This window comes from Ictidomys tridecemlineatus, chromosome 2 (assembly GCF_052094955.1).
Source record: "Ictidomys tridecemlineatus isolate mIctTri1 chromosome 2, mIctTri1.hap1, whole genome shotgun sequence".
In the NCBI taxonomy this organism is placed as follows: domain Eukaryota; kingdom Metazoa; phylum Chordata; class Mammalia; order Rodentia; family Sciuridae; genus Ictidomys; species Ictidomys tridecemlineatus.
Window position 1 is genome coordinate 177449533 of NC_135478.1, and position 17882 is coordinate 177467414.

General features: G+C 36.7%; 2 protein-coding genes across 5 annotated transcripts in view; one reads left to right on the forward strand and one right to left on the reverse strand.

The window, feature by feature from the left end:
- Positions 1-6313, forward strand: part of Hbp1 (HMG-box transcription factor 1) — a 31050-nt gene extending 24737 nt beyond the window's left edge. For all 4 annotated transcript variants that reach the window (XM_005319454.4, XM_005319455.5, XM_013356033.4 and 1 more), the window contains 3 exons: positions 677-994; positions 4040-4181; positions 5206-6313. In XM_005319454.4, coding sequence (XP_005319511.1) covers positions 677-994; positions 4040-4181; positions 5206-5223 — 478 coding nt within the window. In that variant the 3' untranslated portion in view covers positions 5224-6313. The remainder of the gene's footprint in view (positions 1-676; positions 995-4039; positions 4182-5205) is intronic.
- A 156-nt stretch (positions 6314-6469) lies between these two features.
- Cog5 (component of oligomeric golgi complex 5) overlaps positions 6470-17882 on the reverse strand; it is a 300246-nt gene continuing 288833 nt past the window's right edge. Inside the window, exons 20-22 of the mRNA XM_005319450.5 lie at positions 15834-15960; positions 15195-15274; positions 6470-7258 (exon numbers count right to left, since the gene is read on the reverse strand). Of these exons, the coding sequence (XP_005319507.2) occupies positions 7147-7258; positions 15195-15274; positions 15834-15960 (319 nt within the window). The 3' untranslated portion in view covers positions 6470-7146. The remainder of the gene's footprint in view (positions 7259-15194; positions 15275-15833; positions 15961-17882) is intronic.

Sequence of the window (17882 nt, forward strand, 5' to 3'; positions counted from 1 at the left end):
CATGATTATGTAAAACTGAATTTACAAAAGAAAACAGGGCCTTTCCTGATTGAAGGTGTATTTTTATTATGAACTTTTAATATACTAGGCTATGTTATAATTCTTGAAAGGGCCTGTTTGGGGACTCTGTACCTATTCAGATTACCAGATTATAGTGCTCTTTAAGTTCCGTTAGCCACATTAACAGCTTTTGGCTGCCCTTATATAACCTTTTGTCCTCTGTAGTAGTTAGTCCTTAGGCCTGGTATCTGTCTGCTATCCCATTTTTAATTTTTCTAGATTTAGGTTCCCATAGGCTACAAAATCAGATTGTCAAATTTATCAAAAAATGAATCTGAAGGATAAATGGGTTTTGTGGAATCTGAAGGAGTTACTATGAATAAAATATATCAATTAGATTCTTTTGGGTGATTTGGAGTCTTTTTTGTTTCGAACTTTTTCATGATTTGCAGAGTTTTAAAAAATGAATTATTTTAGTCAATGCATACATAAGGTTTTATTATACAAGCAACTATTGATGGCAAAAGTTAAAAGTAGTGTTAGAAAAACTATATAAGGAAAGATGTGTTAACTCTCTAATCAGATGTTAAGGATATTTTTTATCCTGTTTTTTTTAGAATTTGGATAATCCAAATTGAATTAAAATCATGTTAATAAAATTTCTTAAATTTTCTAGCTATGACTTCACACCTATGGATTCTTCTGCAGTTTATGTGTTAAGTAGTATGGCTCGTCAGCGTCGTGCATCTTTGTCTTGTGGAGGACCTGGTGGTCAAGACTTTGCAGGATCTGGATTCAGTAAAAACTGTGGCTCACCTGGATCATCACAGCTCTCTTCCAATTCTTTGTATGCTAAAGCTGTCAAAAACCACAGCTCAGGGACTGTGAGTGCCACTTCTCCTAATAAGTGCAAAAGACCAATGAATGCCTTCATGCTTTTTGCCAAAAAATACAGAGTTGAATATACTCAGATGTATCCAGGGAAAGATAACAGGTAAACATAGTAATAATTCTGATTATAATTATTAATATTTCAGAACACTTCACGGTAACTGGGATATTACATAAATTTTATTTTTCAATAGCTTTAATTGAATTCTTCCTATTAGGTTGACCTTAAAGTAAGTTTAAGTGGAATTTTTTGGGTCAGGTTTTACTTTACAATAAATGGACCGATAATACCTTGGGCTCTTTCAGTGGCAAGGATCTACCTTTTAAAATAAGAATATCATTTACCTGGTAGATTGTATCTTTATCAAAGAAATCTAGCACTATCTTGTGTCATATTTCAAGGATTTTATAACCGAGTCTTAATATGGAATGTGCAACCATTGGCAATTTGTCTAAGCTGCCAGATTTGTCAAGAGATTGACTTTTGAGTCGTCTTCAGTAGAGCCCAGAAATAAAAATGAACTCAAATCTTGCCTACTGTTTCCTGTAGCCTTACTTCATCTGAGTCCTTTGTCACTCTCAAACGAATCATATTCTCTCTTTATGTTAAAGCTCTCTTCTTCTAGTCTTCCTATTTCTCTAATGTTCAAAACAGCCATTTCATTTACCTTTGGTACCATAAGTGATTAATCACACAATTCAGTTGTAAATTCAGATTTGAGTGTTTTGAGATCTTAAGTAGTATTTACGTTTTAGAAGAAAAGCTTCTCATCCTACATGCATCTTTGCATTAATACACAGTTTCCCTTACAAAATATTATAAGTAACAGGAATAGCTTTGGCTTAGCATCTGGTTACTTCTTTACAATCTGTAGGATAGAATTATTGAGTAAAGCATTCTAAGGGCCTTTTCAGTGCAGTTTTTGAACTCCTGAGTCTGTCATTTGTGTGACTTTGGACATTAAAGTTCTAGTCTTCCATTTCTTCATCAGTTTAAAAAAAAGTGGGTTTAACTATAGTGCTTTTTAAAAATTCAGTTTGGAAGTCTTTTCTCTGGTGAGTAATATGTAATATTGAAATATACTTAAAATTTTAAAGACCTTGTAAGAACAACTTTTACCTTTTCTTGTTTTTTTTTTTTAAAGTAATTTTTTTATCTGAGAAACCATCCATAGAGTGTTAGTAACAGGTGCAGGGCTGCATTCTTGTTGCACATATCTGGTACTGAATTGTTAGTGTCCTTTGACATGTAGCTACTAGATTCTTGTGCCTATACCACATTAATCAGTCTTGTCCCCTAACACCCCTGAGTGTCAGCAGGGATGCTTTCTAAATTTATTTATAATTCTGGATAAATGAACTGTTTTGATTAAGAGTATAAATCTCGTTTTTACATATATATATATATATATATATATATATATATATATATATATTTCTGTTTTTTAGGGGCTGTGTGTCAGATTATTCCCTTTATTGCTCATAGGTCTTATTTTTCTTTGCATTTTAGCATTGCTTCCATGTGATCTATTAATCATCATCTAACATCAAAGGATATCAGAGATTATCTGTCTTTAAATTGAAGGGGGAAAAAAATCACATATTTGTGAACTTATGGGCTAGGGATGTAGCTCAGTGACAGAGTACTTGCCTAGCATGTTTGAGGTCTGCAGTCAATCTCCAGTATCACACACACAGAAAAAAGGATTATTTTCCCTTTCTCCAATAGAGAGATGTTCTAAGTCAGTGAATAAAGAGATTCTTATTTGGCAAACTGAGAGAGTAGACATGAAAACAGATAGTTCAGAGAGATATATAGTTTATTTTAAGTTGGTATAAACATCAACCTGGATGAAAAATTCATTACAAAACTGAATATTTAGACAGTGTGTTTATTTTATAATTATAAAGAAAGGGAATATAGGGGCTGGAGTTGTGGCTCAGTGGCAGAGCACTTGCCTCACACATGTGAGGCATTGGATTCGATCCTCAGCACCACATAAAAATAAGTAAATATAATAAAGACATTTAAAAAAAAGAAAGGGAATATAGATAATAGTCTTAACGTTGTGCACATTTCATTATCTATGTGGTGTTTTAACTTAAGGAGTAAATTGTTTCTCAAGATTACATAACCACCCCATTCAAAAACATCTCATATTTTGTAAAATTGAGATAAGGGTGTGTATGTGAATAGTTTTTACTGGTTTAAGTGGCAAATAAATCAACTGTTACATGGTACCTATGTCCATTAAAACTATTGAAAAATTTTTTTAATAAAAGAAGATAGTGCAATGTTTAACCACCTTGACATAGTTGACAAAAGACAAATATACTTACTATGTATTTCTTTGTGAGAATCTGTGGTTACAATCTTTTAAAGCATAGATGGCAGTCTACCTTCCTTATCAGTATAAAATCACTTGTTTGTACTTGTGTAGTCATTCCAAGGTTTTCTGTCTTGTGTGAGTGTCATGGAATGGTTAGGCACTCTTAGAAAAGAAGAAGAGTTATGTCTGTGTGACCTGGGGTGAGACTTTTAATAGGCTTGGTAGCAGAGTGACAAGTATGAATAGGAAAATAGTTACAAATTTCTATCACGATACATCCTATTAATTTGACTTCTTAACCTTTTGATTTTAATCCAGTTTAAATGATAAGAACATCATAAGATATACATTAAGGCAAGCATAGTTAATCACTATGGTTGCATGGATAAAAAATGACATTGATCATAACTGATATATTAGAAGTACAGCCAGTTTTTAATACAAGTTGAATACTTTATTCTGATACTGCATACTGTCTGCTTTTATGTCTTAAACATCTTTTAAAAGCTGGTATACCAAGATAGATCCAGTGGTAATCGATCCTTTTTAAAATACCTGATTTCTGGCCCTTTTAGATGTCTTTCTGCAATTGAGAATATTGGCATGATTCCAAGGAGGCTTTAAATGTCAAGATTATGATAAATAGACCGTATGACTTGGGAGTTTGCTGGAAATGACTGACAGCCTTGACCTTTTCCCTTCTTTATGTTGGACAAGATTTTTGTCTTTAACTATAATTCTGCCTCAAGTTGCAGCACTTGATGTGAATTTCGTGAAAAATTCTTGTCTTCAACATTGTGTAAATATTTATTTTACAGAGCCATAAGTGTGATCCTTGGTGACAGGTGGAAGAAAATGAAGAATGAAGAGAGAAGGATGTATACATTAGAAGCAAAGGCTTTGGCTGAAGAACAAAAACGTTTAAATCCTGATTGTTGGAAAAGGAAAAGAACCAATTCAGTACGTTTCAGCAAGTAGTTGTTTAAAATGATCTTGATTTATCCCCATAGTTGTGCTGCAGTGATGGAGCAGTTGTTACAACCTTTCAAGGTTGTATTGATGCTATTTCTTAGCATTTTTATACTTTATAATCTAATAATATTTTCATATCATATGAGGAAACACTCTCTGTGCATTCACTCCCTTAGTATGCAAATAGAAATCTGAAGCTAATTTATAAAGAATGTTTGTCTTAAATATTGAGGTAGAAAGATAGTTTTTATTTCTAGCTGGGTTGAAAGATGAGCATTATTAACCTATTAAATACCACAGTAGAAATTTTGTCTAATTTTGGTGGCAGGTCTCACCAGCCTTTCTGTCCGTAATTGGTGAGAAACTGGTGTGGGTGTATACTGACATCCAGGGGTCACTTCTGCCATAGGCACAGAATTTTTAGATTAAAAACCTCAAAAGAGGATATAGGCCCAGAAATGGTGGTAAACAATTTTGTATCATGATAATGCTGTTTCAGATAGACTTGTTTCTTAGAAACTTTCTATTACTAGACTAGCATTTTTTATGTTTACTGTTTTTAGATCAATTACAAGAAAATGTCACATGATAGGGCAGATTGGGCTCTTCACTAAAAAAAGGAAGAGAGGTCAGTAGTTAACAGGAGGGCTGGTTAAAAGGACATTTTAAATTCATTCTATATATTTATGCCTATTTCTATAGTAACATGCAGGTCACATCTGCATAAAGTTTTAAAGTAATAGGTGAGAAGGTGGCTGAACTTGATTTTGGAAGTTAAACTTCATTAGTTTAGAATTTCATGTGGTAGGACTTGACCTGTATCTCTTTTATGTTTGCCCTAATCCATCTCATCTTTTATAAAGTATTAACAAAATTTAAAATGATCTTTGAGAAAGCAATCTTTTTTAAATAGTAAATTTATAAACATTATCTTACACATCTGAGCTTTCATATATAGAATTATTATGTATTGATTTTTAAACATTCACTGAGTTTAATTTTATTTCCACAGGGCTCACAACAACATTAAACCAGGATGCTTATGTTCTTAAGTCTATAGTTGCATAAACATTGACTCTTGATGGAAAGACTTAAGAAGATCCAGGTCTCACCATTTGTCCTGAATTCGTGTGACCATAAGATACTGATAGCATTGAGTCTTGAAATGATTTAATAATATGAGTGAGGATTTGCTTTCTCCATTAGAGCATTAAGTATGCTAAAACTATCAACATTGTAAACCAAATTGCCTTATTTTCCTTCCAAACTTCATATATGTCTATCAGGTAATATAGGCTTGAAAATTGATATCCTGTGGTGCTAAAAGTATAGTAGAAAGAGAGGAGAAGTGTATACTTGTTTTATTTTAAATCGTATCAAAGGGGAATTTAAAAATATGTAACTGCTGTCTATACATTGGCTCCTTACTGCTTATTAATCTGTATTGTAAACAAGATGAAATGAAGCAGAAGCTGGGGTTGGCCTTTCTGTGAGCACCCACCACGTGGCCCAGCATCTGTGCCAAACAGGCGCTCTTAGTCTGGCCAGTGCCAAGAGACTGTGTAACATGTGGAAAGTGGATGGTATGGCTGTCCCAGCAAAAAATGCCACCTGCTGCAGTTACCACAGGCATGCTGAGTTCATGCAGCAGGTGGCAGCACTAATCCATTATTGCAGTGGAGACCTATCCTGGGCCAAGGTAAAGTTATAGTTAATAGCATTGGGATATAGTCACTGTAATGGTGCTATTAACAGTCCGACACCATTGTATTTTTTAACTTTGTGTTCTATATCTCCTCAGCCACGTATCTTAAATATGTTTTGTCATCATATCTTTATGGTGGGGGCAGACTTTGCACTTATTGCAGTGCAACACTTGCACTTTACTTTTCCTCCAACTGTCTAAAATTAGAGCAAATACATTGGCAATACAGCTGCTTTTGCTCTGAGCTACAATCATGGCTTTTCATGTTACTTACCAAGTGGTGTTTTCTGGTTAGGAATCACAACTGTAAAATTGATTTCAGTTCATTTACACTTCTTCATGATGTTGCCCCTCAATTTTGCACACTATATTCTTGTATATTATTTCAAATAAAATGAAAAAAGTTTATCTCTGACTTCTGATTAATCTGGACTAAATTTTATATATGAATTGTCAAAATAACATGATCAGGAGATGGAAAACAGACTTTATTTTATAATTATGAGGGTATTGACGCATTTTTAAAATTAATGGGGCAAGAGCAATAGACAAATGAGGACTTTATAGAGACTCTGGTAGAAGAAAATTTATTTTTAACTTGTCATCTTTGTTACAAGGTTGAACCACCAATGTCTGCTTTCAATAAAATGACAAAGTATAAAGAAAACCTTGCTTTATTATAGTTTGACATTTAGAGAACATTTAGTGGTCTGAGCTTTGGGATGTGCCACTGGTTAACAAACTTTGCTGCACATTAGAATCACTTTAGGGACATGCTTTTAGAAATATTGATGTCTAGTTTCCACCACTCCAAAATGTATCAACTAGGGTGAAACTTAGGCCTCATGATTTAAAAAATTTCCCTGACAATGTGAATATGCAGTCCTATTTGGGAACCACTGGCCTACACACTTAATGCAGAAGCAGGCAGGTTGGGGGAAGCAGAGTACCTAGTATTATCACTTGATCATATCCCTTTAAAAAGTAAAGACTGTAACCATAGGGGAATGTGATGGGAAAGAAACTTCAGCTAGTCTATTACAAAAATCTGAAATCAGAAGGAAAAAAGTTGGATTATTTCTGGAAAAGTCAGGTCAATGAGGTTGTGCTGAAGATCCTAGTTTGGCATCTAAAGTCAAAATGTTAAAGAGAAATGGGACAAGATCATTTACAATCTTCAACAATAGTGCACAGTAACTGCATATTTTGGGTTAGTGCAGTATGTAGATTAACGAAGGTTTTACATTATTATTGAGCAGACATAGCTTTCTGAAGCAGCTGAACCATTATGGGATACACTGGTGCAAATTCTTTGCCTTCTCTACTTCTCACTGATTGAACATAAGCTTCCAGGGCTCCCCTGAAACCAAAATGAAAACAGTATCATAACATTACCCACATTAAACAGTTTGGGTAAATAGTATTTTTTAAAAAATAGAAATAAATCCATTTCTGGAACGCTATACCACACAGGAAGTAACCCACAGCCTCAAACATTTAATGATAGTGTTACTATGTAACTACAAAGTAAAATGCAAAACTGAAAACTTTGTCAATCTGCATTTTATGTAGTGATCTAGTCATAGGCTCTCTGGCTTCTAAATATGTGTTGTTTCCCTCCCCCCTGCTTCCCTACTGAAGACACCTCTGAAAGCTGCACATAGTTTGTGTGTATTCACAGAAGATGACACCTTGGAAAGACATGTTTAGGAGTGCTGGGGGTGGGGTCCTTTGGCATGTATGCTAACCACTAGTAGGTACATGATATTCACAATATTTTATGGACTACACACAATCCACAACTAGAATGTTATAGGACTCTCTTTTTTAAAGTTATGTGATGAGAAGCAGTCTGAATTTAGTCAAGGGTACGTGGTTCCATGTAAATTCATGATGGTATTTTTTCATGAATTATATCAGGATCAGCAAATGCCTGTAGGCAAAATGTCACTCTCTGCTCGTTCTATCTATGGTTTAGGGCTGCTTTTACATCACCATGGCTAAGTTAATGGTTCAGGAAGAGATTATAGAGCCTCCAAAATCTAAAATGTGTCTGACCCTTTTTGGAAAATTTGCCATTCCCAGACCTACATCATCTGGTTAAGTGGAAGCTAAAAAGAATAGTTCTAAGACTGTTCATTTTGGCCTACTTAAGTGCAAGGTATACAAATCAATTTTTGTGACACTGTTTTCTTCAAAATTTCACACTTTGAAGTAGAGCATTTCTATAAAGATGTTAATTCCATTATTTAACTCACATACTCAGTCTCAAGTCCCATTTAATATATAATTCTGAACTGGTTTTTCTTTTTCTTTTTCTCCCAAACACTGAAATCATCCAATCTGCAGTGTCTTCTACCATCAATCACCTTCATACAGCAATAATTCTCATATATCTCTTTCTTCCAGCCCTGACCACCTTCCTGATTTCTGTTTACTGTCTTTGGACATGGTTAACACATCTGCTTCCAGGTATCCCTCAAACTCACGTACCAAGCCTTCCCTTATTTTAACAGAGGACACCAGCATCTTAAGGTTTCTATCAGTTCTCTTTCACTCCTATAAATTCACCTCACATATTTACACAGAGTCCCTATCTTCACTTCGCTTATTTGAACCCCTGCTGTCTTGTGTCCTGAAGAATGCTGTCACCTCTTGGGTGGTCATCCTGGTGCTGGCTTTCCCCCTCCTGGTCAGTCTTTCCTACGTTACAACAAGAGCTCTCCTCCTGAAGCATAATAACATTTGCTATGCCTGAGTCACATCCAGCTGAGTACCAGCTTTTTCATAGACCTCCACCCGGCCCTTTTCCACGCACTTGCTGGCTTCCTGACAGTTTGATGTGGCCTAAAAAGACCTCACATCACTTGGTATTTTTCTTTTTTATTACCAAATAATGTGCAATGTAGCTAAACTGCACTTGTGATTATTAGTCTGAACCCTTATCCACTCAGAGAGAGACCAAGAGTATTTGTTCATACATTGCTGAAAATGAAATATTTCCCTATTAGGTTAGCAGCTGGGAGAGGGCCTGTTCATCTTTGACCATCTCATGGTAAATGAGATAAGGATAATCTCTTAGGCCTTTGTGCATTATCCTTATCCTTGCAATGTCCTTCCTTGTTTTCATCATTGCAGAGCTCTTTTTCTCTTAAACTCAGCTTCAAATGCTCCCTTTTAGTAGAGCCTCTCCTAACTCCTAGAAGCACAAAAGAATAGAAATCATCTTGGAGTCACATAAATTTGTGGAAAGATCTGACTTCTGTATCGACAGCCTTGACTCTGCAGGACTCAGCATTTTGGGATTCCTGAAGGCTGGATCCATGCTCTGTTCAGGGCATGAGTCCTTTAAATCAACATGTGGAGGAATGGGCAGGCCTCTGAAACCAGCTGCTTGAATAAGATGTAATGTCATTACTTGGCTCACATGCTTAAGCCTGAGTCCCACTAATACATAATTCTTAACTGGCATATACATGGAATTTAATGCTCTTAGAGCACAATGTTTTGTGAGATGCTTCAGTTCATGTCAAAGCCAACCATTAATGGAGCTATTTCTCTGAAAAAAACTGTTACTTTTAATACTTTGCTAGTTGCTATGCTGTTCTGGGCAACTGCCTCTATTCCACAAGTGAAGTCCTGAAGACTCATATATAATAGAGACACCCCCAAGGACTAAATTATCTTTGAGAAATGGTATATATGTGTATGTATATATCGATCTAAGAAATAAGTGTGTTGAAATTCATAGAAACTGCCAGAGTGAATGAATTATATCTATTCTGTTTAATACACAAAAATCAACTTGGCAGTTTCATTTGCATTTAAAAGAATAAGACATTATATAAATTACACAATATGTAAAATTCAGCAGCTCAGAAATTAGTTATTTTTTATTTTATATTCATCAAAAACACCACCAGAACTACAGGGAGAAAAACAGATGAAGCTGCCCTCCCACATAAAATCAGAGCAAGATTTTCAAGCACTTATTAAATTACTTCATTGGCTTCAGCAAAACATTAGCTTTCTTGAAAGTCAGGCCAAGAATTATGTAAGAGTTAGTTTCAACTCTGGTTTGTAACCAAAATAAGATGATTACTGAAGTTATCCTTAATGAGAAAAAACAAAACACAAATTATTACTAGAGGAATGGCTTGTGTAACATGGCAACACTGCTCAATGTGACATACACAAACCCTGTAGAGGTTTTCATAGAAAATAAAGTTGATCTTTGTCAGGCATTAAACATTCAGTGTGATTAGTACTGACGTACATACATGATTTAAGGATTCCCAGAATTTGAATACAGTGACATAACAATACAAGAAGGGGAGACCAAACTTCACCGACCCTCAACAGGGATTTGGGAATTTTGAAAAAATACTTATTATGGCTCCTAGCCCATGATAAGAGGGTAAAGGGCAAGCAGTCCAATGCATGTGGTGTCAAGCATTTTCTGATAACTGTATAGATAAAGTACCATTATGTTAATAAAGTCTGAACAATTCTGACCTCAGTGTTCTCAGAGAGGACTGCAGTAAGAAGGACTGCTGCTGCACTACCAATACTAAAAGTAAATGGAGGACTGGGGTTGTAGCTCAGTGGTAAGAGAGCTTGCCCAGCACATATGAGGCATGGGGTTTGATCCTCAGCACCACATAAAAATAAATAAAGGTATTCTGTCCATTTACAACTAAAAAAAAAATTACAAAAAAAGTAGATGGGTTTGAAGCCAGTTTTTCTGATTCTGCAGATCCTGAGAAATGTTTTCATCAAAACCTCCTACTGCATCTTTACTAAAACACATTCAACACAGGCAGACTCACGGGTATGAGCGAGGCAGTCATCTCTGAACTGGGTGCACACACATCTGCAGCACCTGCCTGGTGGGTCTGAGTAGGTGCAATCTGCCCCACTTACCCCATCTGGCCTCATGAGTCAGTGATTACTCTGACTTTAGAAATAATTTGACTATTATTCATTGAAGATTCAGAAAAACATTTGGTGTCAAAAGGAAACAAAGGCAGGAGAGTTCACTATTTGCCATTTATTCGGCAGCAGTACTTATACTTGCCTCATTTTGCCCTACTTTATGACAAGTAACAGATTATGCTGGGAGAAACAGAATAAATATACAACAAGGTTTACCCCAGAAGCTAAAAAGAATGTGCTGACATTTAAAGGGCAATTGTCACCCTGGGTTTATCTACAGGGGAAAGAAATTCACCCAAGTGATGCTTTGGTATGCAGGAATGAAATTAGTTTTGTGGTAATACATTAAAAAGCATATTGTCTGAAACAAAGGTCCTTTTCTTGCCAACAATCTGGGTTACAAGAGTGCAGTTTTTCTGAATCCCCCAGGGAAGGCTAAATTTTCTGTTCAGGGCAAGAAGGTTCTGGTATCAGTCAACTGTAGAAGCCTGGTTAGTCCTTATTTAAAAGGCATGACAGTATTTCTGAGCATGATTTTCAGTTGCTAAAAATAGGCTTAGCAACAGCACTGCTGATGAAATCACTCAGGAACATTTTTAAAGAGAAGCAAAAGAAAACAGATTTGTGATGTACCCACAGCAGGACAACTGTTGAAGATGAACTCATTCCAACTTGTTAAGAAGACAAAATGAGCCCTGCTCAATTCACTGAATTCTTGTCTATTATCAAGTGTGTTGCAGCTGAGTAAATCACTGGGACAAGGAAAAAATTCACAGAGACCCTGCAAATAATGCCTGAGTTAGGCTAGACCCAGACTCCCTCACACACCCAAAGCCTTTTCAGAGGGCAGGTGAAACCAGTCATGGGAACTGATGGGAAGCTCCCCTTGCAAACTTTCCCACTGCTCACAGCTGAGTTCAGAAGGGCAAGAAAGAAGGGCAGGGGTCTGGGCTAATCAACTTTGCTTACACAGTAGCCACAGTCCTGGACACCATACCCAAGGGCTCAGTGCCACTCTCCGAAGCTGATGAGCTGATGTTACTGAATGATCACTTATAGCTTCCTTAGTGGAGTCTTTCACTTGGTAACTGAAATGTTTCACTGTGGCAGGGGGTGATAGTCTGGACTCCACAACTGACCTGTCTGATGAGCACTTAAGAGGTCCTGAGGCCCAGAGCAATCAGAAAGATGAAAGAAACCAAAGGGATATGTATAGGGAAAGAAGAACTTAAATTAACACTATTTGCTGACGATATGATTCTATACCTAGAAGACCCAAAAAACTCCACCAGAAAACTTCTAGAACTAGTAAATGAATTCAGCAAAGTAGCAGGATATAAAATCAACACCCATAAATCAAAGGCATTTCTGTATATCAGTGACAAAGCCTCTGAGAAGTAAATGAGGAAAACTACCCCATTTCACAATAACCTCAAAAAAAAAAATATAAGATACTTGGGAACCAACTTAGCAAAAGAGGTGAAAGATCTATACAATGAAAACTATAGAACCCTAAAGAAAGAAATCAAAGATGACCTTGGATAGACAGAATTATATTATCAAAATGACCATACTACCAAAAGCACTATAAGATTTAATGCAATTCTGATCAAAATCCCAATGGCATTCCTCATAGAAAGAGAAAAAGCAATCATGAAATTTATCTGGAAAAATAAGAGACCCAGAATAGCTAAAGCAATCCTTAGGAGGAAGAGCTATACTATACTACAGAGCAATAGTAACAAAAACAGCATGGTATTGGCACGAAAACAGACTGGTAGACCAATGGTACAGAACACAGGACACAGAGACTAATCCACAAAATTACAATTATCTTGTATAAGACAAAAGTGCCAAAAACATGCACTGGAGAAAAGATATCATCTTTAAAAATGGTGTTGGGAAAACTGGAAATTCATATGCAACAAAATGAAATTAAACCTATATCTCTCATCAGGCACAAAATTCAACTCAAAATGGACCAAGAACCTAGGAATTAAACCAGAGACTCTCCGTCTAATAGAAGAAAAAGTAGGCCCTAATCTTCATCATGTGGGATTAGGCCTCGACTTCTTTAATAAGACTCCTATAGTGCAAGAATTAAACCAAAAATCAATAAATGGGATTCAAACTAAAAAAATTCTTCTCAGTAAAAGAAACAATCTGTGAGGTGAACAGAGAGCCTACATCTTGGGAGCAAATTTTTACCCCTTACACATCAGATAGAGCACTAATCTCTAGGGTATATAAAGACTCATTTGACCCAGCTATCCCTCTCCTCAGACTATACCCAAAGGACTTAAAAACAGTATACTTATAGGGACACAGCCACATCAATGTCTATAGCAGCACAATTCACAATAGCTAAACTATGGAGCCAACCTAGATGCCCTTCAATGGATGAATGGATAAAAAAAAAATGTGGCATATATACACAATGGAATTTTACTTAGCAATAAAAAAGAATAAAATCATGGCATCTGCAGGTAAATGGATGGCGCTGGAGAAGATAATGTTAAGTGAATATCCCCCAAAACAAATGCTGAATGTTTTCTCTGATATAAGGAGGATAACTCATAGTGGGGTAGGGAGGGAGAACATGGGAGGAATAAATGAATTCTAGATAGGGAAGAAGGGAGGGAGGGACAGGGAGGAGGCAGGGAATTAGCAAGGATGGTGGAATGTGATGGACTCATTATCCAAATGTATGAAGACACGAACTGGATATCAACCTATTTTATATACAAACAGAGATATGAAAAATTGTGGTGTATATGTGTAATAAGAATTGTAATGCAAAAAACAAAGTATATGCATAAAGGCATGAATTGGTATGAACATACTTTATATACAAAGATATGAGAAATTGTGCTCTATATGTTAATAAGAATTGTAATGCATTCTGCTGTCCTGTGTTTAAAATATAAAATCAATTAAACAAACAAACAAAAACAGAGATCCTGAGGCCATAGCACCAGCAATTCTGAGGCAGTCAAGAGTGTAGCCTAGGCAGTAGGACATTTCAAAGCTTTGTAAATGCTTCTCAGCAAACAGGGCTGAGAATCACCTTAGCACCATGAGCCCCATTCTGGCTGTAGGGTACTCAGCTCATCACCCACACTGTGGCTTAAACACAGGCTAACTGGCATGGCCCTAGACCCTAGACAGAGATGAGAATGGCTTCAAGAACCCTTTGACAGAGACAACTGACTGGATTGGAGGACAAAGGTAATAGAGGAGTCAAATGATGATTTAAAGGTTTTCTAGTTTGGTTGGTTAGGTGATGGTGACCTCCCAACCAAGACAGGAAATATGGTAGAATAAGGTTCAAAAGAAAAGATCAATTTGGAACACTTTGGTGCTGAGATTTCTTTGGGGCATTCAAGTGGTGACATGACAGCAAGTTTACATACCTGAGGGCCTGTGCAATCAAGTAAGTCACATATCAGATGCCATGAAGTACAGAAGAGGCCACAACAGGCATAGGTCTGGATGAACTCATCCGGGAACCAACATTTGGAAAGAATGAGTCAAAAAAGAGCCAAGAACAAAATATGGGAAGTGATATTATTCAAAGAATGGATGGAAGGAGAGAATTCAGCAAATGAGGTAGAAGGGGAAAATGGCAGAGATGTTATAACAGAAACAGATAAACATGTCCATGGGGTCATGGAGGCTCCAAGAGGAAAGGGCCACATCTCAGTTTAGGAATGAAGATTTCTGATGGGTAGGAGGTCTTTGATGACTTGGCGAGGGCAATTTCAGAAAAAAGTATTGTGGGAAGAAGGATAACAGTTAAAGCATCCCAACTTCGGCACAACTGAAGTATACAGTATGTGTGTTTGAACATGTGCACATGCTGTCATACACACATATATACACAGTGAACTCATAGGGCACTATGGGAGGACACATAGAATCTAAATAGTTAAGTTGTCCTTGTCTCCTTCTAACAATTATTTCATATATGGGTAGTGTTTAAAGTTCATTCACATTTATGCTCCACCAATTCAATAGCTGCAACACATGAAAATAACACAGAAAATGTGGAGTTAAGCCAAAGAGTGCAGGTTGGTTTTTAGAGTTGGAAGTGCATAGTGCCATTCCTGCATGGGGTATGGAATGGCACAAAATAGGATGCAAAGGACTGAAAGTATTAGATATTGAGGACAAAACTACCATACCCAAAGGTTCACAGCTGGGCGCTCTAGCATGAGTGGTCTATGCAATGAGGTGACCTGCCTTAAGAAGGTGCAATCCTGTGTCCATGTCTATCTAGGCACTGCCCTTCATCCCCACTGTGTCCCCCACCTACCTTGGGCTTCTATCCCAGGTGGGTACCGTAAAACACAGGGAGTTACCTGATGAGGAGAAGCCTGTCCTTTTCAGATGGATGGTCATCTAGCCACTGGGAGAAGCGTGCATGGGACCATTCTGCCCTCTGCAGGATCAAAACACAATTAGAGAAGAGTATGAATACATTCTTCAGCAAATGGTAGTAAATGCTGGTTCAAAAATCACTCTTAGGGGCTGGACTTATAGCTCAATGACAGTGTGCTTGCCTCGAATGTGTGAGGCACAGGGTTCAATCCCCAGCACCACATAAAAATAAAATAAAGGTATTGTGTCCATCTATAACTTTAAAAAAATCAAAAATTAAAACAATAAATAAATAAATAAAGCACTATTGGGGATTTTCAAGGTGAAATTCCCTCACACATCTGCCTGATGGAAGCTTGTAAAAGGTGGCACAGGCTTTAGGCACCTTCCTAACTCCTGAGAACCTTCAGAACTTCCCACTTGATGGTGGGAGAGCAAAGAAAATGGGGCCTCCATCAAAAAAAATTTATGAACATAAACTTCTTGTGACATCATTATTTAAAGGGCTAATTCTGGATTCAGTGGATAATTAAAAAAATATTTTCTAGGTTGTTAAGTTGCTCAATATTCACAAATTAACAGGGAAGACTCACAAGAGGGTTTTGGCTTTGCTGTATTACCTGGAAAGGAGATTTCAGCTCAGCAGGTGCTCTTGTGAACAAAAACTGAATAATGATGCTGAACGGAATGATGTCCCCTAGTGCAGGACTATTAGCTACATGTTCACTTGTCTGGAAGAGCAATGGTCTAGAAGACGAAAAGCCACAAGTTAATTCATGCCATTCCACATCAAAACAGGTAATGCAGTAGAAGAATCATTATACTTAAATATCAATATTCTTCCTAAACTGGCTATTGAAGGATGATTATCCAATTTTGTAATGCTCCATTTAACCCTAAGACCCACCACACATATACATGCACACACTCTAGGGTGGCTGATAAATCTTTCAAATCTTTCCTTCCTTGATTCTTGATTCCTGATTCCTTGATTAATGGATCTGAAGTAACTTCCAGTTGACTCAGCAAAATCCCCTCCTAAAGTTCATTTAATTAATAGGCTGAAATCAAATAAAGCACCAAGTCAAGTCTTTAAATTATAACATTATTTTTAAAATTTATATATGACCGCAGAATGCATTACAATTCTTATTACACATATAGAGCACCATTTTTCATATCTCTGGATGTATACAAAGTACATTCACCCCAATTCGTGATAACTAACATATTCTTACCTTGGACAACCCTTTCAGCTTTCATTTCCCGTAGAATACTTCTTTGGACTATAATCCATTAAGTATACATGTTTATTTTTACACATCTCAAAATGGTAACTATGTTTTGCATATACCTAGTTATTACCTTGCCAACCAACTGCAGCTCCTTTCTCATACACTATAGCTCTGGGTCTCACCATTATGATTTTATAGAAGTGTGCAGCTGATCCACTGCAGTGATACACATTACAGCCATGCAGCACTGAGGAGGGAGGATCACTTGAGCCCACCAGTTTGAGACCAGCCTGGGCAAAATAGCTTCAATAGCAGGTATAATCAAGCATAAAATCAGAGCTTAAAGACAGAATATTTTAATTCCAGTTGGAGAAGCAAAAAGCAATAAGAAAGAAAAAGAATATATAAAATTTTAGAGGAATTATAGGACACTATCCATAGAACTAAGATCTGCATAATTCAATAAAAAAAGAAAGAAGAAGAAGAAGAGGGAGGGAGGAGGAGGAGGAGGAGGAGGAGGAGGAGGAAGGAAGGAAGGAAGGAAGGAAGGAAGGAAGGAAGGAAGGAAGGAAGGAAGGAAGGAAGGTAGTCAGAAATAATAAAGAAACAACAGTGCCAAATTTCCCAAATCTGGGAAAATACGTCAACATCTAGGTACAGAAAGCAAACAGATCTGCAATCAAATTCAACCCAAAGAAGAGTTTACAAAACCACATAACAAACTATTTAAAGACAAAATTTCTAGGGACTGGGGATGTGGCTCTGTGGTAGAGTGCTTGCCTAGTGAGCATGACCCCTGAATTCAATTCGGAGGGTGTGGGGGGGTTTCTAGAAGCAGCAAGAGATAAGAAACATCACACACAAGAGGATCCCACCAGGACTATTAACATTTAACTTTCTCTTAAGAGCCGATATATATCTTCCTTTTTGATACTGACAGCTCAATTTGTTTCTTTTTTATCTTTGGCTTTAGGAATTTTAAAGCCAAATTTGACACTTATGTTTCAATGAAGTTAGTTTTATGGTTTTAATATTCATGTTTTTCTTTCCTTTCTTCCAGTATTTTCTTAATATAAACTGCAAATGGAAAGAAAGGCAAGTAAGGAAAGAAGGGCAAAAAGGGAAAGAGGACAAAAGACAGGAAGAGAGGAACAAGCTGGACACATATGAATGGAACATGCCCTGTCTAGGAGCCTGGCACATACAGAAGCTGTCTCATAAAAACATCTGCATAAGCCTAGGCTGGTAAAATTCAGCTCATTTTAAAATGCGACCTTATGCTCAATCATCAGTCCCTTTGGAGTTCTGAGACAGAAGCTATTTAGACAATACTAAATCTTTCCCACTGGCCACCCTAACAGAACTGCCAAAAGAACCATGAAAGCAAAACAGAACTTGATTCTGAATTATACACTGCTGATATAATTACTAGTA